A 26,521-nucleotide genomic window follows, 5' to 3' on the forward strand; every position below is an offset into this window, starting at 1 on the left:
GCCAACCTCACCTTGGGCGAACCAGTTAAATTACACACATACACACACACACCGGCTATCGAAGTGGATCATGGGCGCTGTGCTGCAATGGAGAAATGAGAAACGGAGCGGCCGGCAGGAGGGCAGGAGGAGGCCACTTTCCCTCTTTCTTCTCCCTGCTCCTCCTCAGGTTAGCAAAGAAATACTTGGGGGGAAGTGAGGGCATCTGGGCGCGAGGCGCTAAAATGGGCCCGTCTCTCTCCAGCACTTGCCCAGGCCCACAGGAAGGAAGACCGGCGTCTACCGGCACTTAAATCCGGCGGCATTCCAGATTTCTGAATTTGGGGTAAGAAAAGTGGGGGCAGGGGCATCCTATGCATGCGAGTGTCTTATAGACGGGAAAATACAGTACCTGTTTCATGGATTACAAATACAGAAATAATATGTCTGTAATATGCTAAAGTAAATAGAGGTAGTCCTCGACTTATGGCCACAGTCCAGCCCAAAATTTCTGTTGTTAAGTGAGAGATTTGTTAAGTGAGTTTAGCCCCATTTTACGACATTGCCTGCCACAGTTGTTAAGGGAATCACTGCAATTATTCAGTTAGCAACCTGGTTGTTAAGTGAACCTGGCTTCCCCATTGACTTTGCTGATCAGAAGGTCCCAAAAGGGGATCCCATGACCCCAGGACACAACGATGGTCATAAATATGAACCAGTCACCAAGCGGCTGAATTTTGTTCACCTGAGATGCTGTAAAGGCCGTAACTGTGAAAAATAGTCGTAAGTCACATTTTTCAGTGCCATTGTAACTTTAAACGGTCACTAAATGAACTTTTGTTAGTCGAGGACTACCTGTATACAAAAATGTCCATCTGTGAGATTTGTGCAGCAGGTTACAGATCATCCTACATAAGGGATGGATCCATTCTTCCTCAATAATGTTATATATCCTTCTCCTCTTCCACCTCCATCACCTCCTTCTCTTTATCCTCATCCACCTCCTCCTCATCTTCATCCACATCCACATCATCATCCGTATTGTGGTAAGAGCAAAGACTTCATGTCCAGAAAGCTAAATTTGGTGTGTGTGGGTGGGTGGGTGGGTGTTTGTGGGTGTGGGTGTGTCCCACGAGTGCAAGGCTTTTGTCCCTTAAATCCCTTGTATATGAAATACAGTTTACAATGTTCCTACTAAAGAGCAGTGGCTGTGCTGTTGCTCAAGAGATGTGTAGATTGGTACAATTTTAGGAAGCATTTAAAAATAATGGACATAAATGCCATAAAATCATATATAACCATTACAGATATAATTGCGTCATGTAAATTTCACTAAAGAAAAGAATCTGTAAACAATATCTTAACATAAATGTATCTAAATCGCTTTGGCATCAATATATTTCACTGTTCATGTTCAATGCACGCTGGAAGCATGATAAAAACAGAGAAAGTATGTTTCACAGAAAATGCTTCTTTTTAGTATCCTAGTATGATTTATGTTGATTGCTTATTTAGTATCCTATACCTATCATTAAGTGTTAATTTATGATTTATGATGAATACATTTTTTTGATGACCTGTTCTGTTCTGTTCTATTCTTCATTCCTCCATTCTACTCTACTCTGTTCTATTCTATTCTATTCCCATCCCATTCTTTTTCTCCTATTCTATTCTATTCTATTCTATTCTATTCTATTCTATTCTATTCTATTCTATTCTATTCTATTCCATTCCATTCCATTCTATTCCCATCCCATTCTTTTTCTCCTATTCTATTCTATTCTATTCTATTCCATTCCATTCCATTCCATTCCATTCCTCTACTCTACCCGCTTTCTTCTTCCCAAATAGTGATCAAAATGGACGATATCAAGGTATAACTTCTATTGAAATGAAGTAGATTGAAAAAAAGGACCTTGGCAATGTTGTTCCTTTGACATTATTTTCTCTGAAATTCTTCTCATACTGAGGAAGTTCGACAAATTCCACCAACCACTGAAGCGTCGCTTCTTGTGTCCAATTGTGAACTGTAACACATACATATAAACAAACGTTATTTTTGTACAGGCCCTGATGATCAAGAACCCAATCAACAGTCCAAATAAAAAGCCAAAAAAAAAAAGTACTTTTCTGGCAAGTCTGCTGTTCTCATCATGTGCTCATCAGAATGAAGATTATCGAAAGATTATAAGCAAGTAATTCTTTAAAATATTCCTTGATTAAAAAATTCCACAGCGTCTTTTGAAACAAAATCTTGTGACTGATAAAATGTATTCAAGAGCTTTTTAATCCTTGCCATCCTCTTCTGCAGAACTTGGCTTCAGAATTGATTTGGGATCTTTTCACACACACACAATGGAGTCAATGTATTTGCTTCAGAATCCCATGCAAGTTGTGTCATTCTGGTGTGTGTACGACACCAAAGGAAGAGAATGACGATGACAGGTAAGAAAAGCAAGAAACACAAGTGGTATACAGATATCTAAACACAGCATGCCTGGCATTAAATGAATTGACTATACTAAATATAAATTAAATTAATGTATTTCTCTAGTCATAACTCTGAGGCAAGGAAGAGTTTTAAAAGACCCTTCTGAACTGAACTCAATCACGAGAACAATCCAGTGAAAGCCATACAACTTTGCCATACAGTAGCACATTACTGAAATAGTGAGAGTTCTGCCCACCATAAAATTGATTTCTTGTGGAATGTGGCTGATGATCTCACAAAGATGAATCATGTTAATTTTACTAGGAGATTAATCCTGCAATAGAACTCTCTCAAGAAAAAAGACGTAGGACAAAGTAGAACAAGAGAGACACCAGCAAATTCCTTTTAAAAGCCTCAACTACATGCCTGCAATGATAAACGGGGGTGTGCTACCCACAGAAATGGGACTGAGACAACTCCAAGGAACACGCCCGATCGTGATCAGAAGAGAAGGTTGTGTTTTTAGATCTAACAGAAAAATGCACCCTTCAATGAAGACATTAATTCATCAATATGTATACCTCATATTATGAGGTATATGTATACCTCAAATATGTAATTGAGGTATCCAATTGACATCTCTATGTGATGGAAACGAAGGTCCTTATCTGTAGCATATTTCATCATATCATATGTGTCCTTGCAAAGTCTAAAGGACAATGGCAACTTTGGATCCCTATTTGGCTACACTTGCTAAATTTGGTTGTATTTTTTAGAGTATCCTCTTTCCGCAAACCCATTTCCCTTCCTTATTTTTCCTTTTCTGTCTCAATCACCCAGGACAGGTCATGGTTGTCCCAAAGGTATCCCTCCCCCCCGCCCCCCCCCAAAAAAAAGGCAACTGTTTTTTTTTTTCTTTTTTCCTTGAAGACTTTTCGTTTCTCATCCAAGGAGCTTCTTCAGTTCGGAACTGAAGAACTCAGAACTGAAGAAGTTTCTTGGATGAGAAGCAAAACGTCTTCCGAGGAAAAACAAAGTCCAGTTGCCTCTTGAAAAAGGACCACTGGGTTCCCTTGCAACACTAACTCTTTGGAAAAAAATAATCTCCAACTTCTGAAGCAGGTGTGGTGTGTGGGAAACTAAATGGGAGAGGAAAAATCCCCTCAGAACTCTTCACTGAATACCCTCTTTCCAAGCTCTTGTTGTGCTGCTATAATCTCCAAAAAAGGGGAAGTTGACAATAAAAGAGAAATAAAGAATGAAGAGGGTTCTGAAATTGCCAAAATTATTATTATTACTATTGACCTGACCATTGGGGTCCCCAACAGCTTTATTATTATTTCTTTAAAGTTTTTTTATTTTATTTTTCCAAACATTCCATCTTTTCTTTAAACAGTGTCTGGGTACAAATATCTTGTGCCATAATATTTATGGTTAATACAATTTCCTTACCATAACAGCAATAATTACATTACATTCTTATTTTAAACTACTATTCATAATATATCTTGTTATAACCACCCCCTTCCTGAATCTTTCCCTTCTATATTAATATGTTCATATGTGTTCTCTCTCTCTCTTTCTCTCTCTCTCTTTCTCTCTCCCTTCCTCCCTCTCTCTCTCTACATACACACACACACATATTTATATATTCTATATTCATATACTTAATTTCTAATTTCCATTCTTTTCCAACCATTGATAAAATAATTCCCATATCATATAATATTCAGTTTGTTCTTTTTATTTAATTGCCAGTGTTAAATCTATTCATTTCTGTACATTCCAATGTTTTCCTGATCACATTCTCTTCTATCAGAATCTTTTCACTTTTCTAGTTTTGAGCAAATACTATTCTAGCTCTCAGCAGCTTTATTATTAATTTCAGTTCTGGAATCTGCTCACTGCCACAACTCTTTTTCACCCCAAATATTTCTTTTCTTCTTCATTATTGACATACACTTTTGAAATTCTTTGTATAAGGGTGGGTTAGTAATGCAGCACACAAGTAGGCTGCTTCTAGAGAATAAAACCTAGAGTTTTTAATTCAACTTATAAATCAATCAAGAAATGGTGAAGTATTGTTGATTAAAAATAAAACTTCAAGAAGTCTTTCATGCTGTTGCCTTTCTAGACAGTTCAGCTGGAGCATAATTCGGCTACAAATTCCTTTTATGAAACTTCAGAGAATCAGATGTTATTAACGCAATCTTTCACCTAAGCATTTTAAATCAAATGTATAGACAATTAAGTATGTAGGAGTGAATAAAAAGTTGGCGAAAGTAGGGGGCGGAAGAAACAAATACTTTTAATCTTTTAAAACATGGGTTCACCATGAAGTCAAACATTATAAACCATGGAAGGTTTTTGTCTACCATCCTATTTTGCACGGGCCCAGAACAAAATATAAATTTGTTTTGCAAAGGGTGGCACTGAATGTATGCAACTAGCAGCACAATTATATTCCCAGAAAATAAATAACTAGCATGCCTTTAGCACTCCAGGAGAAATTGTTTACAGAGCAAGTTAATACCTAAAAGCAAACTGAAAACTTAATTAAGGCCATCTGGTCATAATTATTTGATAATTTTTATGGATGTCTATACCAAAGATCCATTTACAGAACAAAAGTAAATAAAGTCTAAATAATACATAGCTTTCTTACAATGAGTCAGAAATTTTTATGCATGATATATATGATTTGATTTGATAGACATTAGAGAATAGTATTAAAATGTGTACACTTATTCCATCCACATGTAATAACAACAGGAAAACTACCTACAAAATCAGTATCTAATGGGCTGGAATAATCATAGTCAGTAATATTAATTAGAGAAAGTAAGCCATCTGAATACCTGGGATCATTCTGCTATACGAGATAGTTTCAATATCCCAAAACAGCTGCTTTCTTATATGAATCTAATTTATTTCACAATTAATTATTCAACAATGAAGATGATGCCAACACTATGGTCAAGTAACAGCTTTCTACCAGAATAACAACAAGGTTGTGTTTTATAACCATCTATATATTGGGTGTCTGATTCTACTACGCAGGTTATCCAACATCTGCTCTTCCTTCAATTTTCGTATTTATTTTCCTTTGGGTGACAAAGAGGCAAATAGCTGTTTTCATTTGTTCTTCCCCAGGTTAAGATATTCTTTAACATAGCCCGTTTAAATGTACTTCCCTCATCCATCCTAGAGCAGAGATTTTCAGAGTCCCAACCCAGCCTCTGTTGTTACACCTCCCGTACCTTAAATTTGTTGCACCATTCTTCTAGTCTGTGTTTTTATTATCAGGCTAATGGAAGGAATTCATTATTTTGCTGTCTTACAGGTATGAGAATGAGCCCAAATGTAACTGAAACAGTTGCATAGGCCAAAACAGGTTGGTTCCTGGTAAGCAACAGAACGAAACAAGGCTGTAAGTTCTCTTTGTGTCCTTTTACAAGCTATACGCCATCTTTGGTCTGATCTAAGTGTAGTACATAAAATCATACATTGCAGTGTCCTACCTGTCAATCAATACTTCAGCTTCAACCCATAACAACACAAGAGCACACAATAGATACAAACTCACGGTTAACCGCACCAAACTTGATTGCAGGAAATACGACTTCAGCAACAGAGTGGTCAATGTCTGGAACACTCTACCTGACTCTGTGGTTTCTTCCCCAAACCCCAAAAACTTTAACCTTAGACTGTCTACTATTGACCTCACCCCTTTCCTAAGAGGTCTGTAGGGGGCGTGCATAAGCGCACCAATGTGCCTACCGTCCCTGTCCTATTGTTTCTTTTATTTATTTTTTTAATTATATGTATCCATGTATTCATAACTATGTTTTCACTTATACATATTATCTTGTAAGCGATTGACAAATCAAATAAATCTAAATATGTGAATTTATTGCCTATACATTGGAGGCTGAACTGGAAGAAGATAAGCATGGTTTTAAAACTAGAGGAAGAAAATCCATAACGCTTTCTGTGTTGATAACTCTAGTATTCAACCTAGTGCACACACACACATACACATCATCATCTTCATCATCATCTCACCAGTAAGGTCTAGTGGTTAAGGCACCAGATTAGAAATCAGGAGACTGTGAATTCCAGTTCAACTGTAGGTATGAAATAGAAGGAGGAAGGTGTGTTGGGTATATTCACCACCGTCATTATTTGTAAAAATAATAGAGGCAGGAGACAGACAGAGAGACAGACAGACAGATAGATGGAGAGATGGAGGGAGGGAGGGAAGGAGGGAGGAAGGGAGGGAAGAGGGAGGGAGGGAGGAACAGATGGACAGACAGACAGACAGACTGGTTGATTGATTCTTGGCAGCTTACAAACAATAAAGAGATAAATATAAAAACAATTAAAATTAAATAAGATCTGTAGAAACATGATCTCCCAACTGTACAATTCCAGTCCATTTGATGTTTAAGATGTCAACGTATTATGGATTTGTCTTTCACCATGTTCAGCTTTTCCAGCTTCCTGCTTCTTTTGTGCCATGTTCCCATTGTAATTCTGCCTTTGTGGCTTCTTATTTCCTTTTCCTGCCTGGCAGAATGAGCAACTAGATATCCCAGTGGCCTTAATCTCACCATGTCATATACTGTACACCATTCATCCGGAAAAAGAGTTGGAGTCCAACCTCCTGCTCAAATAGGAAACCCTGGCCATTTCAGACAAATGGCTACCCAGTCTCTTCTTAAAAGCTTCCATGATGAAATACCCACAACCACTGAAGGCAAGACATTCTACTTGTCGATGGTTCTCACCGTTAGGCAATTTCTAGTTTGATTCTCTCCTTGGTTAGTTTCCATCCATTCCTTCTTGTCCTGTCTTCTGGTGTTTTGAAAATAGGGGGACCCCCTCTTCTTTATGGCAGCCCCTCAAACATTGGAAAACTGCTATCATGTTGGATGCTACCTGACCTGAGGGGCCCATCATCAGGCGCTATACCATCAATCATTTTATCATGTCTATTTATGAGATCTTCTGGTAAAATACAGGAATGATTTATTATTGTCTTCTTTCGTGCCATGTGAAATATTACCACTCAAGAGATCATCTGCTCCCAATATAAGTGACTCCTTGCTTTAGCTGGCAGTAGGATGAAGGCAGATGAAGGCTGCCAACTCATCTCTTTGGTGACCCTGCTGGAATTATATATGCACTCTTAAAATTCTTTGTTTTCTTCTTCCTTCCAAGGAGTGCCACTACCACAATGAAGCAGCAGAGAAGTATTTGGGCATTTCATTACCAAACAAACCAAAAAAATAAATAAGACAAAAAGAAGAAGTATTGACAGGTAAGAGCTTCAATATTTAAACAGTTGAGAAATGGTTAAAAATTTATGCACACCAATTCCAGTAAAAACTGTATTTTTTTAAACGAGCATTCGAGAGAATATTGAATTTTTTAGCAATCACAAACCACACAACAAATTATCTTGAACTGCACAAATTTCAGTAAGCGAGAATGCAAAAAAAAAAAAAAAAAAACCCTGCCTGAAATATGGGAGATTAATACTTATGAATATGGGCTATTGGGAGTTGCTTTCCTAAACTATTCAAGGGGTTGTTGTATTTAACCAACACTTGACCTGCACAAATGTAAACAAAAATTCCAAAAATCCAAGGGATATCCTTGTTGACTCAAGATGATTTGTGATTTAGTTCTATATTAACTCTACTTGCATTTCCAAAATCGGATTTGACAGTATAAGTGTAGGAGAAGGAGGGGCAAAACTTGGGGATGGAGTCAAAAGAGGGATTAATCTAGAATCCCTATGTAGCCATAAGTGAACTAAGTCCAACCCTACCCCACCCTTGAAAACCATTGGCTCTGATCTAATTCCTGGCATACATAACCTTTTGTTGAGAAGATTCCTGTGCATAAGCTTTTAGCAATGAATCAGCTGAATTGAACCTTATGTGGACCTGAACTTTTACACCTGGCAGTAACTTCCTTCTACTTGCCTCAAAACGCTCACAATATGTTTTGTACTCTATTCTGTCAAACACTGAAATTGTGACTTTAGCTCAAATGTTTATCATTTCCCAAAGCGATCCAGGCCTAAAGCAGGAAGCATTTATTTTAAGAGACTGATTTATGCTACATTATATACTTTGGCTTTACATGCCTCAGCTTTTGCTTTCTTCCTTTTCTTAGTTCCTGTTGCATTAAATTGCTTTTTATTATTATTAAACATAGCGGAGGAATGCACAAAATGGACACCTTACCCTCTGATGTTTTCCAACGTTTCCATAAATCCTCAATGGTGATGTGCTTGTCTTCCCTGTGCAAGTGGCTGTGCTTATTAGATGCATCTTTATATTTCATATCTTCTCTGATAAACTAAAAGAAAAGAAAATTGTGGTATGAAACACATTAGGTTGGGCAAGTTGTAACAACACAAACCAACGATGCTCAAATTATTCACTTCCAGGTTCAGGCAGGCAAGGAATTTCCTTGTGTATCTAATCATTATTCTTAATCACTCGTTTAGATCAGGGGTGTCAAACTCAAGGCCCGGGAGCCGGATGTGGCCCACAGGGTACTTAGATCTGGCCTGCAGGACCGCCTTGGAAACAGCAATGGACTGGCCTGCAGTGCATGGGCCAGCAAAAAATGGAGCTTGGAAGGGCCACCTAAGCTCCATTTTCACTGGCAGAGGGTTGCAGGAGGCCATAGCAGCTGAAAATGGAGCTCAGGAGCCCATTTTCGCTGGCAGAGCGCTCTGGCCACCACAGGCGCCCCTGACATGAGTGACATCGAGCTGGCCACACCCAGTCTGGCCCTCCAAAGTCAAACACAATCCTGAGGCGGCCCTCAATGAAATCGAGTTTAACAACCCTGGTTTAGATAATCATTACAGTTATTTTTTTTAAAAAAAATGGAAATAATTCCTAAACAGGCATGAACATCACCACCTAATGTTGTTTCTTTCTTTCAAATATGACACAACTGGACAATTTTTCTCTGGGTCCACATGCTACAAATACATTACCAATAGTGAAAATTGACACCCCCCCCCCAAAATAGAGGAGAAACTGACTGGAATATTGGCTAAAGCAACTACAGGTTGCCCTCGAGTTGCAACTGTTTGTTTAGTGACCATTAAAAGTTTCAACGGCACTGGAAAAGGTGACTTATGACCCTTTTTCACACTTAAGACTGTTTACATAGAGATCGAAATTCAGCTGCTTGGTAACTTTATTTATGACAGTGCCCTGATTCCCTCCTTCTGTGACCTTCTGACAAGCAAAGTCAATGAGGAATCTACTTCACTTAAGAATCGTGTTACTAATTTAATTACTGCAGTGATTCACTTAACACCTATGGCAAGGAAGGTCAAAAAATGGGAGCAGAACTCCTTTTAAAAACTGCCTCACTTAGCAACGGAAACGTTGTGGTTGTAAGTCGAGCTAGCTAGCTAGTTCTATACAAACCTGCAAATTCTCCTACACAGTGACCCACACAATTCAATAGCCTGTATAATTATTCCTATTCAGCAAAACCACCATCAAGAAGAAATTAAAAATTTAGGGCAGACATGTAGATACCACTAAAAATGCTATGTAACCCATAGCATTCCCTACTATTTTGTTGTCTGAAGCGGAAATCTGGATATCATTACTTTCACGTGTTCAATAAATTTGTATTCGTACATATAGATGAAATTGTAAGGCTTTTACAATTACAAGCTTGATGGATGATGGCTTCGTAGACATGTCCAAGTAGAATGTGAAATTAATCTGTCTTTGCCCTTTTCCTGGGTGATTTTTTTAAAAAATTCTCGGTGTGTAGCCTAAGGCTGTGGGGATCCCTGTTATACTTCTATCTAAGCAGACCAAAGGCCTGTTTAGCTTCCTAACCCAGACAAGACTGCCTCATTTTGCTGGGCTTTGCATATTTGTGAGTTTGCAATATATACGCAAACCATGTGCTTACAAAACGTGTCCGTAAAAAAAGACACTTCATTTACTTCCGCTGCTTCCCCCCTCGAAAAAGTTATCTAGTTTCATATATCCTTTTTCTTCTTACAAAAGGACCTGACAAATTAAGAGAAAAGCAGGAAGGAGGGATGCAGGGAAGGAAGGAAGGAAGGAAGGAAGGAAGGAAGGAAGGAAGGAAGGAAGGAAGGAAGGAAGGAAGGAAGGAAGGAAAAATAAGAGGGAGGGAGGGAGAGAGAAGAGAAGAGAAGAGAAGAGAAGAGAAGAGAAGAGAAGAGAAGAGAAGAGAAGAGAAGAGAAGAGAAGAGAAGAGAAGATCCCTGTTTAGAACCTATAACTGTGGATGGTTAAAATAATAACAATAAAAGAAGCTGACCAAATAGTGGATCACCCAATTATCTGCCACAAAGAGATCACACAGATTGACTACAAATAACTGCAAAACAAGGAGGTAACAATAGTGCATGGGAATACCTACCCCCACCCCCACCCACCCCAAAAAACCCCTCACTTGCCTGGAAGCAGAACTGGTGGAACCACAAAATAGACAAATAGCGAAAAAGCTAAACTGCTCTGGGAGTTCAGAATTCAGACAGAGAAGAATATTATTAAACAACAGGAACCTATCCCAGGTGCTCGGGAAGGATCCCAGGGGTGGACAAAAATGCCAAATCCACTCTCAACACCTGGCTGACTGCGTGTCCAACCATAATCAATTAAATTTATCTGCCATCCGATTTCTGCTGACTCCAAATGCGCAAACAGACGTTCCTTTTCAACTAAAGGACACCCCCGCCCCCTTCGGAGGCATCTAAACTCCAAAACAAGCTTTAGTTCCTGCTCGCTATTTTATTTCCAACGATTCACCTGAGGCCCCTGAGAGGTGAAGAGCAACTCTCACTTTAGAGTAATTATTTAGAGGGGGTGAGGGAATTCTCTTCCTGCAATAGAGCATTAAAGGCTTCCAGAGGTGGGAAGAGTTACTGTTTTAGTACTTGATACTTGAATCTCAGAAACTAGCCTTCACCGTATAGCGAGAATTCTTGTAAAAGTCAGCAATAAAGTTTACAAGAACAGACTTGCAAAGGTATGAGGCGATTATAATGCTGTGGCAAAATGTGTTCCAAACAGTATATTGTAATAATCACCAGATTGCCAATTTCAATTTGGCTTATCATCTGATTCTTGTAGAGCTGGGGGGCGCTAAAGTCAAGGACTGCAGGGCAGATCTGGCCTGCAGGGTGCTTAAATCTGGCCCACAGAGCTGGCTTGGAAATAGCAAAAGACCAGCCTAGAGTGCCTTGAGCAGCCAAACTGGGGCATGGGGGCACACACTGCCCCTCCATGGCTCATTTTGGGCCTGGACAGCCTCCTGTAGTACTCTGCCAGCCATAATGGGCTGCCCGGGGGGGGGCAGGGAGAGGGGGGGCGTTCTGGCCAGCTAAGTGCTGCAGGAGGCGTCCATCCCATCTCTCCCCCGCAGTCTGCAGAGAATTACAGCGCTGATCCAGCTCTCGAATAAATCCAGTTTGACACCCTTGTTGTAGAGGTACAGGTATTTCAGAGAATACAGGTCGTCCTCAACTTACAACAGTTCGTTCAGTGACCATGGAAAGTTACATCACTGAAAAAAAAAGTGACTTAGGACCATTTTTCACACTTACGACTGTGGCAGCATCTCCAGTGTCATGTGATCAAAATCCAGATGCTTGGCAACTGACTCATATTTTTGACCTTTGGGGGTCCCTCAGGGTTCCCCCCATTTTGAGACCTTCCAATGAGTAAAGTCCATAGGGGAGCCAGATTCACTTAACAACCATGCTACTATCTTAATGACCGCAGTGATTCCCTTTGACAGCTGTGGCGGGAAAGTTCGTAAAATGGGGCAGAAGTCACTTAACAAACATCTCGCTTAGCAACAGAAAATTTGGGCTCTACTGAGGTCGTCGGTTGAGGTTCACCCATACTTCAATACTGTTATTTCACACCCACGTAACAGCAACCCGCTTACAAACTTACTTATGTACAGACAGACATAAAGGAGCTGCTGAAAATGTGACAGTTGCAACATTTGCAATGGAGCCTCTGTGGTGCAGTGGTTAAGAGTACAGTACTGCAAGCTACTTCTGCTGACTGCCGGCTGCCTCCAATTTGGCAGTTCAAATCCCACCAGGCTCAAGGTTGACTCAGCCTTCCATCCTTCCGAGGTGGGTAAAATGAGGAGCCAGATTGTTGCGGGCAAGAGGCTGACTCTGTAAACCGCTTAGAGAGGGCTGTAAAGCACTATGAAGTGGTATATAAGTCTAAGTGCTATTGCTATTTCCAACAGGATGTACTGAATGTTTACAGCAGCGAAAGCTATATATGCAGCAGAACATACATCATTTTGTACTTGGTGATGTGAAAGATATGTTGCATTACTATTTTTTGATATAAATTGTCTTAAAAAAAAAAAAGTAAATAAATAAACAAAAATAAGGCTCAGCTAAATCTTCCCTAACCATCTTTTAATAAAAAGAAGAGCGTTTTGGTTTTCTTTCCTTATTAGACCAATATGCAGTCAACCTTATCCCTCATTCTATTGTACGGGTTGTCCACAACTTACAACCCCCACCGAGCCCAAAGTTTCAAAGCAAGACAATTGTTAAATGAGTTTTGCCCCATTTTATGCCATAATTCTTAAGCGAATATGGCAACTGTTAAGTTAGTTGTAAAATGAGACCAGCTCCCCCATTGATTTTCTTGTCAGAAGGTCTGCGAAAGGGGATCGCTGGGCAATTCTGTGAGTTGAAGTTGTGGAGACTGGCTTAAAGTGACATTTCACCGATGTTATCTGATTCTATTCGTGTTTTTCAGCCTGAACCAAAGAGGGTCAGTTGTGGTTCAGAGGAAGTCACTGAAGATAAGAAGTCAATAAACCAATTCTGCAATTTCTACCAGCCTGCCTTTTATACTTTCAACCTAAATTACTGCAGTTTTTATTTCAAACTTTTTTTGTGTCTTTTCATACTGTGGTTTAAATGTCCAGTATGTGCTGTCCAGACTGTATATAGTTAATTGGGAATTGGGATAGTTAATTGGGAATTGGGAGCTGTCTCCTTAAGGGAGTACCTCATGGGAAATGTAGTTAATGCATCATGGGAATTGTAGTTCATGTCATGTGGTCACAACTGTAATCCTGATTGGTCACTGAATTGACCCTTGGTTGGACTGGGGGAGTTTCCAAAGATTTGGACATTAGATGAATCTCGACATAACTGTGAGTTATACCTTGAGGATGCCTTGTGATCCAATAAAGAAACTTTGCATGGAAGCCTTTGTAGAGTTTGCCCGACTGTCTTTATATTCAGCCAGCAATTTAAAGCTAGAACACAGTGGGCCTTACCATAATGTAAAGCATAGTAAAATGAAATTAGAGAGGGAAACGTGAACAAATAAAAGAAAGGACGTAAAAGCTACATTAACACAATCCAGGAAGTTAATATCTAGAATAAATAAAATTGTCTTCATTGTGCACTGATAATAAGCAAGTCTCATCCAGGAATGTTGTTCTACCACAGATAGTATACTGGGCCCAAAAATGACTCTTTCTTGGTTGCTATCTATTGGTCTTCCAAAGCAGGATAGATTTATAAGGGAACAGACAACCTTTTCAATAGGACAAAGAACAGACTATTTTATTTGTGCTCAGCAACTTATAAGAATAAGACAATTCTTCGTACATGGAAAATAATAACTGGAGGTTATTTCTAATGAAGCACACAGGCCATTGTACTCAAAACAGCAGATCAAATTCCCTGTGCCCAGACAGCACAAAAACCAGGAATGATCCAACCAACCCCAGAAGCAGCAATTTCCAAAATCCTATATATGGTGGTCCAACCTCTTTTGAAGCTACCATAGGGCTGGGCAGCCCAAAAGCAAAGAATCCTAGAGAAATTAACCTTCACAAAGACAAGCCATGCGATTTGGCTCTGTTGAAATAATAGTATAAAAAGTAGTTTTAGAATGGAGGGGAAAAAAAACAATTTCCAAAATATCCACCATACATTTCTAATTTGAAAATAGATCTTTATATACATATATTCTGATACAACCGATTAACTTTAAAAGAACATACCTAAAATAAGAATTGCTGAATCTTGCCCAAACAAATCCCGACTATTCTTTGCACATTACTTTTAAAACAGGAAGGATGTTTTTTCTTCCCCCTTCCTGCATGAGGGCCAGTTATTAATCTTCTATCCTACAGCTAGGTTTCAGAATGCTTTCCAAGATAGTCCTTAGTCCTTTTAACAGCTACACAAGTCCAGCAGCTGTGGCATTCCTAAGCTTCATTTGCAGGTTCTTCAACATGCAGCATGACATCCGATGAATTATTAAGTCCCAAAGCCGGCAAGAAGCCTGAATGAAACTGTTCTGGGAAGGATTACAAACGACAAACTTTAAATTGCTGGGACACTGTAGTATTTGAAAGACATGGGAAAAGTTAACTTTTAAATTTCTGGAACAGATATATAGCTATGGATGAGAGATATCAGAGGGGTGTCCAGTCTTTGATTGATAGTCTCCAAAGCACCTGAGGGCAGACCAAGAAGCAATGGATGGAAAATTATCAAGGAGAGAGCCAACTAAGGAGAAATTTCCTGACAGTGAGAACAATTAAATAGTGGAACAGCTTGCCTTCAGAAGTTGTGGGTGCTCCATCCCTTGAGGTTTTTAATGAGAGATTGGACAGAGTGTAGGGTCTTCTTCTTAAGCAGGGGTTTGGATTAGAACAGGGGTCGCCAACCTTTTGGACCTCAGAGACCGCCAAACTCATAATTTTAAATCCCGCGAACCAGAGACCCTGGGAAAATCCCCCCAAAAAGTCTGCAGGAAAATTCCCCACCCTGTTTTCCTACTGATCAGTCATTCTTTATTTGGGATCGCAGGATACCGTCTCCAGTTCCGTTCTCAGGGGGAGAAAGAGAGAGACTTTCAGCTTCATGCCAGGAAAGCAGCAGAAGTCTTTCTTTCTCTCCCCCAAACTCTGCCAGAAATGAGTCTTTGTGAGACTGGCACAGCCTCTTGGAGCAGGAGGCCTTGCAGGGTCCCAAAGACTCATTTCTGGTGGAGTTTGGGGGAGAGAAAGAAAGACTTTTGCTGCTTTCCTCGTGTGCTTTCCTTGTGTGCAGAAGAAAGAAGAAGAAAGAAGCAGCCCAGTGGCCAAGCCAGGTGCGTGGAGCGAGTGGGGCAAGTCCCCCCCTCCGCCCTTTCCACACTCCCCTTACTACCTCATATTGTTTGCAATGCAATGATGCAAGCCTTGTGTTCCCACGGGCCATGTGGTCAGCATAGCCTTGTATTCCGGCACAGCCTGGATTAATTGTTTTGAGGGGTGCTTTGGGGATGACATTTCTCTGTGGACCACCAAAATTTTCTCACAGACCACCAGTGGTCCCCGGCCTGCTGTTTGGCGACCACTGGATTAGAAGACCTCCAAGGTGCATTTCAACTCTGCTATTCTGATATAGTAAGATCTTGTTAAAGCTAGGATTTTCATCTGCACTGCAATAGCCATTAAGTACATTTTCTTTTTGTTCATTATTTTCATTTGGCAAGCCTGTACTTCCTTTGGCAGGTAGCCTGTAAAAAAGGAAGGATAAACTGGGGTCTTCAGAAGCCCTTGAGAATGCAACATCCTTGAGATTATGAAGTATTCTAAGCCTCCAGTTAGAAACTTACCCTCGTATACCAAAAAGAGAGCCGACCCTGAATTTAAAATCATCCTGCAGAAAAGATCACATGGAATAAACACATGAACAGAGGGGAAAATGTGATAACACTATTCACAACTAGGGAATCCCAACTGAAACCAACCCTGAATACATTTTCTCCCAATTGTTTGCACTGATGAGCCATTAAAATATGTGAATATATGTGTCTGCATAAACCCATTCGCTTACCAAGAATACAAAGCATTTTTAATTCAAACCGGGAAAACTGCTTCAGAACAGGTCTGAGTATACATACCCCGTACATCAACACCTGCTTTCTTTTCCTGGGTTCTCATGGTCACTGCATAGTCCCCAAAAACATGCCATTAAGGTACAGAAACATCAACAGAGCCTATATATAGCAGTACTGAAAAAATTGTGAATTCCAACACTCAGTATTAAAAGTGAATTTTCAGTATTTCTGTATATTGAAAATGTGCTGTGCTCTCTCTACAGAAGACCTAAAACTGCACAGAGAACCCAATGAGTCAAAAACATTATACACTCGTTCATTTATTGTGAAAAACAAGTTCCTGAGAGGACAAATTGGTCAATCAGTAACGTGCTACAGCTTATGTCATCTGACCAGGTTGCTGCCATTCCTCTGAATCAATAGCTGGGAAAACAGAATAAATGAGAAAAGGAAAAGGCCTTGGATCAAATCAAACTGATCAATACAGATCAGGATCTTTTTTTAGATCATTGCGTAGGCTAGTAACAGCTGCAAAGGATGTGTACTTTTCTGCCAACACTGCAACGTAACACACCTGTCAAGAGTAATTTTCAGTCATGGGTAATAAAACAGAACCTTCAACCCACTCCCATACAGCCCATGCGAATCACGCTGCTAAGAATGCCACTTGCATCAGGTTCAACCTGGGCGCCATTTTGAATGACGGGCAAATAAAATATGTTCTGATCAGTTCGATATTCACAGTTTTGAGCTAATTTCTTGCTCCAGGTAATAACACTGTCGGGATGAAGAAAGATGGCGATCCACCAGCATGAACTTCTTTGAGCATTCTGCTTTCCTGCTGTTCAAACTTGCATTACATTTGCTTAATGGCCATTTTCCAGTGATGGTTCAAACTTACAATGATGCTAAACAAATAGGAATAAGAATAGCAATAGCTATTTCAGATCTACAAAATTTAAACTATTGTACCGGTTGTCCTTAATTTACAATCACTCATTGAGTTACTGTTCAAAATAACAACAGCATTACAAAAAGCGACTTACAACTGTTTTTCCCACTTGGGTCCATTTTGTGGCCTCCCCGTGGTCACATGATCAAAATTTGGATGTTTGTCAACTGGCATGTATTTAACTGAGATGAATGTGATTGTCCTTTGAGAAGCAAAGTCAATGGAAAAGCCAGATTCACTGTTACTATTTTAACATCTGCTAATTTAATGTCTAATTCACTTACCGTATTTCCCCATGTATAAGCAACCCCTTTGTATAAGCCACCCCCCCAATTTTTGGACTGTGAAGTTTTGAAAAAAAATTTTTATTAGAGAAACAAGTTATGAAGAAAGAAAATTTACAAAGAAACAAAATTCGACGTCTAGATCTACAACTTCGGTCATGACGCCGAAAGCGGTGCGGGCGACGCTAGCAATCTACGCATCGGAACGAGAGTAGGAACGAAGCATTCAGGCCGATGCCTAGCGTATGCATTTCTATCGCGTACTCGCACTCGTAATCGTATCATCACGTACAATTTTTACAAAAAAGTATAGCATACTGCTGGAAAACCAGTTTATTCCTACTTTATTATTTTATGCATTTTTCACGTATAAAAAGTGTACCTGCTTTGTATATGCCACCCCCCTACTTTTTGGGCTTGAAAATTTTGGAAAAAAGGGGTGGCTTATACATGGGGAAATACGGTAACAACCGTGGCAAGAAAGGTTGTAAAATGGAGCAAAACTCACTGTCCTGCTCAGCTACAGAATTTTGGGCTCATTTTTGGTCATGAGTCAAGGACTTCTGCATAAAATTTAGCCCTTTCTGGGCAGAAATAACATTTCTACATTTGGTTCTCCTATACATGCAAGAAATTTGAAATGAATTATTCACAGCAATACAAATGTGTAACATATGTTTCTTATGTATCACAATATATTCTTGAATGTCAAGTAAAAGGAATTAATGTAATTCAAAACTTTAAATTAAAAAGTTCAGGGAAAAATTTTATTTAAAAATAATCAGAATCATACTGCAGGAATACTTCCAGTATACTGAAATTTCCAAATGAGATCTGCAATATGAAATAAACTTTTTGGCTTCAACTTAAGATGAGCATATGTTAAAACGTACATTAAAATGAACATATGTTCATGCTTGCCTTTACCAGCAGTAGCTCTTGAACAAAGATTGGCAAGCAAAGTACCAAAGAAATACAAACTAAATACTGTAATATCACAGAAGAGAGACTTCATGTTAACATATTTACAACAGAGATACTAGAGAATGGCGGAAGATCTTGTAGGATTTGGGCTAATCATTTAAAGCAAAAGAAAGAAAGGGCAAAGATTCTAATTATTAGAAGTCAATGTTACTTACACTTCAAAGAATATGTCATCATTGTTTTAAAAAAATCATAGTTAGAACCACAATTTATCGGATGAGAGTCTAGAGGCCTTTCTAAATAATATAAACTTATCACTATTAAACGATACACAAAAAGAACCTTTATCTGCCCCAGTTTCTGAGGCAGAGATTTAAACAAATAATTTTAAAAATGGCTAATGGGAAAACATAAGGATTGGATGGATTTCTTCTTATACAGCGGTATAAAATACGTATGTTCCCAAAATACTGTCAATTGCATGATGAGGTATTTGATCAGAGAATATTATTAGAGGCATTTAATCAGATTTATATTACAATAATACCCAAAATCAGATTAAAATTATAGCCAGCATGCTAATTATTGATCCATTGATTCAGGTTGATATACAGATTTTAACAGGAGTGCTGATAAATTACAGCAAGTGTTACTGTACACTATCAAGGGTGTTTAAACAAAAAACTAGACAAGCAGCAGACAATATCGTAGGTTAATCGTAGATTTAATAGATTTGAGTAAGCACTGTCACCAGTGCTTACTCAGCAAGAATGAGTCCTTACATTTGAAAATAGCGCTTGTCATTTCAGATCCATCATGGCAGCATTCACTCACCTACTGCCCGCCACATCCCTCATCTTGTGTCACTGCTACATCACCAGCCGTCCCATTAAAGTGAGTGGGACTGTCAGTGAGTCAACGGCGGGTCAGAGGAGAAGTTGCTGCAGGACAGAGATGACCAGTTGCTCTTTAAAAATTATGATTTAAACCGAGTTGATTTAAATCAATCCTTTTTACTAGTGATTTAAATCAAGATTTAAATCAGCTTCATTTCAATCAAATCCACCCAATTAAGGTCTCATTAAGTTTAGAACTACCTGTAGACAATTCAGTTGAACACAAACTGCTTTCCTCTGCTGATGGCAATCATTTTGTTGATTTCTAAATTTCACTCTTTTAATGCTTGTGGTGATGCAAATGGTAGATGCTTTGAATAAAACAGCAGGATATTCTATAAGTCGGTCCGAATAGGAGTTGAGGCCAGTAAGTAAAACAATTGCTTCCCCGTCCACTGAAAGGAACATCAATTCCACTTTTGTACCAAATCTATTAAATATATAGGTATAAAAGATGCCGACTGAGCTAGCAACATACAAATAAAATTGCCTTCCAGTGAGACAGATGGCAAACAAATTCAATAATAAATTAATAGATAAAAGATATAAACAGATTCCTTCAAATATGGAGAGATGGGAGTAATTAAACCTCATCCTTAAGGAAACAGTCAACAACCTTAAGGGAACAGCCAGCAGTGTCAAAATGAATATTATTCTCCAATTAATTTATACTCTGAGAGGAATTCTTATTTTCAGAAAAAAACCACTTTGTTTTGAAAAATTTTATGGAGTAATATGGTTCCAAGAATATTTGTAAAAAATATCAAATTCGTGAAGAAAGAGGTAATTTTCCAAATCTGGAGCAGTTTCATTGAGCTTACCTATGGCAAGTATTAAACACTGGAAGCACACAATTGGTGTTCATTTAAATTTTCTAATTTGATGTCAGGAGAGGGACTGGCCAAGCCAGGGGAAAGAAGCTAGAGGAGAAGTTATGATTGTGTGTATAAAGGTTTACACTGGATAATTATAGAATTGTAATTGTTCTTGCAAGGTAAAGGTTCCCCCCGCACAAACTTGCTAGTCATTTCTGGCTCTAGCGGGCAGTGTGCTCATCTCCATTACAAAGCCGAAGAGCCAGCGTTGTCCGAAGACATCTCCGTGGTCATGTGGCCGGCATGACTAAACACCCAAGGCGCACGGAACACTGTTACCTTCCCGCCAAAGGGGTCCCTATTTTTCTACTTGCATTTTTACGTGCTTTCAAACTGTTAGGTAGGCAGATGGGCCAAGTAACGGGAGCTCACTCCATTACGTAGGATTTGAACCGCTGAACTGCCGATCTTTCTGATTGACAAGCTCAGCATCTTAGCCTCTAAGCCAGCGCGTCTCTTTACTTGTTGTTGTAATAGCATATTAAACTTTATAGGGCTTTTTTTCCTGCTGTACACTTATCTTTTCAAAATTTGCTATGTTTTTTTATTATGTGTGTACTTTTGCATTTTTTTTGTTTTTTTCTTCTTTTTCTGTTGTTATTTGGAAAGCAATACAATTCTATTAAAAACGCCCTGCTTCCTAATGCAGAAGAAAAATGCACACCTACACATACACAAACCTTTAAAGCATCCCAAAGGTGTTTTTTTTTCACCAAAAGGCAACTGGGACTTTGTTTTTCCTTGAAGTCGTTTTGTTTCTTATCCAAGAAGTTTCAGTCAGAACGGAAGAAGCTTCCTGGATGAGAAGTGAAATATCTTCAAGAAAAACCCAGAAAGTCCAGTTGCCCTTTGGAAAAAAAAAAAGCACCTTTGGGACAATATGACCTGGATAACTAAGAATCTCCATAGACAGACCTTAAAAGCAATTTAAGGTCCCTTCAAAGCCCTTAAAGCCCTTCGGAGGCTAAATGATCCAAGCCCTTCTATTTATACATCTGTAACTTGCCACAAATCTCCAGCCATTCATGAAATGAGGAAAATATACAGGAGTTGCATTCTCAGCCCCATTTCAACTCTGATTTAGCCCAGAGTGTTTTTCCTCGTACCGAGGAGATGGGCACAGTCTTGATGCCCTTCTTGTAACCCAAGATGCCCTCGATGCAGAGGAGCAGAAGCAGCTGAGCAATTGACACCCTTCTTCTTCATTTCACCGAGTCTGCTGTATTCGGTGAGGGCAAGGCACTCAGTAGCCCATGCAACATTCATATCAACTGCAGCCTTCCTGCATCATCTCTAAGTTTAGCATCCTGGAGATAAACCATAGCTTATTGGAGGCAAGCGAATAAATGGGACCATTTAAAGCTACAGCAAAAAGAATGTTTAAAGACGAAAGTTTGGACAAAAGCCGGAACTGAAAAATCTGAGGAGAAAGTTCTTTCGCCTTCTGCTTCTCTAATAATCTTTGCTTCAGTTTACTAAATATAGAATTCCCTTGCTGTTCTGGCCAAGGTTGAATGCCACTGCCCAAAGCCTTGCCACCAGGTAGCAGAAAGCACATAGTGTAGTTAAATAAGTTGCCCAAGATTGAAAGCTCAGAGGATCACACCAACAGAGGGAGAGAAGAAACAAACCGGAAATGAAAACAAGGCCCAAGGCATACATCAGGATTTTAAAAGCTCAATGGCTGATATTTTGATAACCAAAGGGATAGGCCACCAAGAATTTTAAAAAAAAAATCATAATGGTTGGTTGCAGCGGTCAAGACTCCTCATCTTGGAAATGTATTACTAACTTGGTGAATTTCCTGCTGCTTTTCCACCCCGTTGAATTAGAGGGATAGAATCAAGATTTCATGAAGTGTTAATACCGCTTTATAATGCCTTGGTAAGACCACACTTGGAATACAGTTTTGGTCACCGTGATATAAAAAAAGATATTGTGACCCTACAAAGAGTGTAGAGAAGAGCAACGAAGATTATTAGGGGACTGGAGGCTAAAATATACAAAGAACAGTTGCTGGAGTTGGGTATGTCTAGTTTAATGAAAAGAAGGACTAGGGGTGACATGATAGCAGTGTCCCAGTATCTCAGGGGTTGCCCCAAAGAAGAGGGAGTCAAGCTATTCTCCAAAGCCCCTGAAGGAAGGACAAGAAGCAATGGATGGAAACTAACCAAGCAGAGAAGCAACCTAGAAACTAAGGAGAAATGTCCTGACAGTAAGAACAATCAACCAGTGGAATAGCTTGTCTTCAGATGTTCTGTGTGCTCCATCATTGGATGCTTTTAAGGAGGGATTGGACAATCATTTTCTGGAATGGTATACGGTCTCCTGTTTAAGCAGGGGGTTGGACTAGAAGGTCTCTTCCAACTCTGTTATTCTCTATTCTATACAATTTCAATCATTCTAGGAAGTCTGCTTCTTCCTTTTTTCCCGCACTCTCCATCACTAGATTTCTAATTCAGACCATCAGTGTGCTTTACTGTTAGAAACAGAGAGGAGGAGGAGATGGTCTGTGATTCCAGGATAATTCAGACCCTTCCAAATTTCTGCATTCAGAGACAAGAAGGCAGCTAACTTGTCCAGCTGTTCCTACAACAATTGCTATCCTCAGATTAGCTATCAACTGATACTTCTTCCTTCCATTCAACCTATTCCAGTCAAAGCCAGAAGTTTCCTGATTATCATCACTGGTTCTTTGGAGGAAAAAAACCCAACATTTTCAAGAACAGGATTTCCCTTCCTCAAATTCAGCTGAATCACTCTGATTCAAAGCTAGGAGCATGCTCGAATTGCAAATGTGTCTGTTAGCTAAAAAGTAACATCACTATGCACTATGCATTTTGGCACTAGACTATACGTCATTATAGTGACACATAAAGACGCTGCTTCCTTCTGGAAATGAACTACCATTATATTTTGTAGTGAGACTATATTCTGTAATGTCACAACCCTTTTTTTTTCTGACTAGACTAAGCCTACTGAAAAGTAACTAGCGCTTTTCCAGCCACTCCCGTATCAACACTGATCACAAGATTAAATAATGTTCCTTATTAATCATTTCAGGCATCCATTAACTGAACAGGAAGTAGCTTTTGGAAAAGGGATTAATTTTTCTGGACTGAATTTCCTTCCTTACATAAAACTGTACATCCTACACACTAAAAAGACGAAGAACATACTTTTCTTTTCCTTTCTAGTTTCTTTGTATATCCTTTGGAAGAATATTGCAAGCTCACGTGATGAAGAAAGGGGAAAAAAAATGAGATCACCACAGGCCCATCAATATATTTTAAATATACTTAAATTATATATTTAAATATATATTTATTCCTTGCAATCTACAACAAAGAACCAGAGTTGCTGGGAATTGGGCAGCATGTGAATTTAACAAATTCACATGTTGCCCAATTAATATAAAAGGTCCCATATGTAGAATATAGAGTATTTCCTTTCCCTTCTTAAGGGGGAAAAAATGGATGTATCAACTCTAATTCTTCTATATCGATTACTATGTAACCACATCTCAAGACAATTTACAAACAAAAATAAATGCTATTAAAACACATTGAGAAATTACAGTGATAGATAGATGATAGATAGATAGATAGATAGATAGATAGATAGATAGATAGATAGATAGATAGATAGATAGATAGATGATGGATGCAGTATATATGAAAAACAAAAAGAATAAAAGGCAATGAAAACACATTTATCAATAATATTTACCTTCAAAAAGTTCACACAGGGAAGATTCTAAAAGATGTCACAACAGGTACTTCACACATTTAAGCAGGAAAAGTATTTCAGAAAACAGAAGCAACCAATGAAAACCCTTCGCTGTTGGTAAACCACAGAGTGACAGTCTGTCAGTTGTGGCAAACTTAGCAGGACCTTCTGTGGTGGGAACACCAAGTAGCTTTGCCACCACAAGTCTGGACTTCTGCAATGTGTGGACGCTACATCGATTAAGAGAATACAGTGGCCACACAACTGATTATCATCACCTAGAAAGGCTCTTCATTGTGCAGCTTTACTTCAGGATCACCTCACCCACCTTGATGGCACCCATTCTGTGAGTGCCTCTGAAAAGGCATCGCTAAAAATCCTACTTCTGCATGAAATCAGCACAAACCAAAATACACGTTTTCTCACAGGTCTGTATACCGTTCCTATCTTAGGGCAGTCTATATTTTACTGTATTAATTTATTAGTTTCTCTATGGTGATAATAGATGAGGAAGACGGGGGGAGCTGGAATTGTTGAACCAGGCTACTAAACATGTTTGCTAAAAAGAACACATTAATAGTGCTAAAAGACCATTCAAGATAAACGAGACTATTCGTTTTTCTGTCCTGCCGTTTTTTAAAAAACTTTCCCGATCTTTACTAAATTGAACCAGGGTAAAGAAAAATAGCTTTCCTATTAAGCCACCTGTTCAAACATGAGTTTTAAAAAGCTAGTGTCAGAAACACCAAGAAAACAGAAAATACATGTAACACACAAAAAATGAAAACATTTGAGGGTCCCGAATTTAATGAGTGTGGTTGATAGAGTCCTTCCCTAACTACCAAGAGACAGACCTGCTAAGAACAGTAAATGATGCGGAACAACATAAGAAATCCATGTGCCACAGCCTTGATTTTCCCCTGTGCATGTACAGAAAACGAGGTCAGGGCGTGACCATCTGGATTCCAATATCTAGGCACTGCTATCCAAATTAACTCCAAGATTTGTCTTAAATCTGTCATCTGCTTTCTTGGGGAATGCAAACGCTCCAAAATGCCAAGTGAAGGTTTTGGTGTGTTTTTTTTCTTCTTCCACTTCTAATTCATCTGCCCGTATCAGGTGAAATAGCACAGCTATGCATTTAAATAGGAATATGTGACATAAAACTAACATATGTTCATACCAACCTCATCGCTTTCTTCTACTTCAATGCCACCATCTTTGTCATCATCCATCTGTTTATGAATTGTTCGGAGAGCTTCCAAACTGTATTTATCCTCCTCAGTAAAACAGGGTGGGCTCAGTAAATGGCAAAAATCTAAAAAGATAAAACAGAAAAATCTTTACTCTTTTATGCTTTCAAGCTCAGAATGATGGAAGCAAAACTCTACTACAGAGATATTCGGCATATTATTTTTAATAGTCTAATTATCTCCATTACGCTATCCCAGGTAGCCCAAGTATCCTAAATGCTTAACTCCCAACAGAACCTGTGTCAAAATTGGACTGGAAGGGAAAGGTTTTCATTCTACCCTGGAAGATCAGGAGAGGGCAATTTCACAATTCAAAATATTCAGCAGCAATGCATCCTGACAGGATTCATATACGTGGTCACTTTTGGCCTGAGTCTTTTGATTTTATTCTATCCCTCCACATTCAATATAATGTTAAAAACTGACCAAAAGAAAAAGAAAAAAAAGTGTGAGGTGCATTCAAATCCATGTCTAGTCAAGTCAATATTCACATCCCTTCCTCTTCTACGCTGAGACTTGGTCAAACAAATCCCAGCACTGATTTTACTTCTGGGTAATAGATTTCATCAGAAGTCTGCTGAAGCTCTAGAACAGAGGTGTCAAACTCAAGGCCTGTGGGGCTGGATTCGGCCCACAGGGTGCTTAGATTGGACCTGAAGGGCCGGCCTGGAAACAGCAAAGGACCAGCCTGTGGTGCCTCTGCCAGTGAAAATGGAGCTCGAGGTGGGGGGTTCACATGCACCCCGGTTGTGATGACCTGGGGCATGGCACAAAGGCAACACAGTCACATAAGTAAGAAAAGTCCCTTTAATACTTCCAACTTTGCCCCCAATGTCCAGTTACCTTTGGCTGGAGAAAAAACTGGAGAGAAAACTCTAGTTATTGAAGATATTGAAGAGTACTGGGCCTAAGACAGAACCTTATGGCACCCCAGTGCTTTTACTTATGTTCTATGTAAGCCACTGACAGTCCTTTTGGTCATGGCCAGGTAGAGATGAGTTTCAGAAATACACTGCTCAAAAAAATAAAGGGAACCCTTAAACAACACAATGTAGCTCCAAGTCAATCACACTTCTGTGAAATCAAACTGTCCACTTAGGTAGCAACACTGATTGACAATCAATTTCACATGCTGTTGTGCAAATGGAATAGACAACAGGTGGAAAGCATAGGCAGTTAGCAAGACACCCCCAATAAAGGAGTGGTTCTGCGGGTGGTGACCACAGACCACTTCTCAGTTCCTATGCTCTCTGGCTGATGGTTTGGTCACTTTTGA

The 26,521-nt window shown here is 39.2% G+C and overlaps 1 protein-coding gene and 1 long non-coding RNA gene across 4 annotated transcripts in view; one reads left to right on the plus strand and one right to left on the minus strand.

Moving 5' to 3' along the window:
* The window catches only part of STIM2 (stromal interaction molecule 2), a 90,316-nt gene that overhangs the window by 18,345 nt on the left and 45,450 nt on the right, over positions 1-26,521 (minus strand). For 2 of the 3 annotated variants that reach the window (XM_026699870.2, XM_087936586.1), the window contains exons 2-4: positions 25,180-25,310; positions 8,668-8,782; positions 1,895-2,006 (exon numbers count right to left, since the gene is read on the minus strand). In XM_026699870.2, the coding sequence (XP_026555655.1) occupies positions 1,895-2,006; positions 8,668-8,782; positions 25,180-25,310 (358 nt within the window). Of the gene's footprint in view, positions 1-1,894; positions 2,007-8,667; positions 8,783-16,395; positions 16,604-25,179; positions 25,311-26,521 lie in introns of those variants that run through there. The other variant, XM_087936587.1, reaches the window with a different exon arrangement.
* LOC148125481 (uncharacterized) lies at positions 5,750-13,346 on the plus strand. The gene is made up of 3 exons (XR_015744166.1): positions 5,750-5,840; positions 7,634-7,733; positions 13,237-13,346. It is a non-coding gene; the product is annotated as an uncharacterized LOC148125481 (long non-coding RNA).

This window comes from Pseudonaja textilis, chromosome 6, assembly GCF_049901715.1.
Source record: "Pseudonaja textilis isolate UNSWEBS1 chromosome 6, rPseTex1.2, whole genome shotgun sequence".
Classification (NCBI taxonomy): Eukaryota; Metazoa; Chordata; class Lepidosauria; order Squamata; family Elapidae; genus Pseudonaja; species Pseudonaja textilis.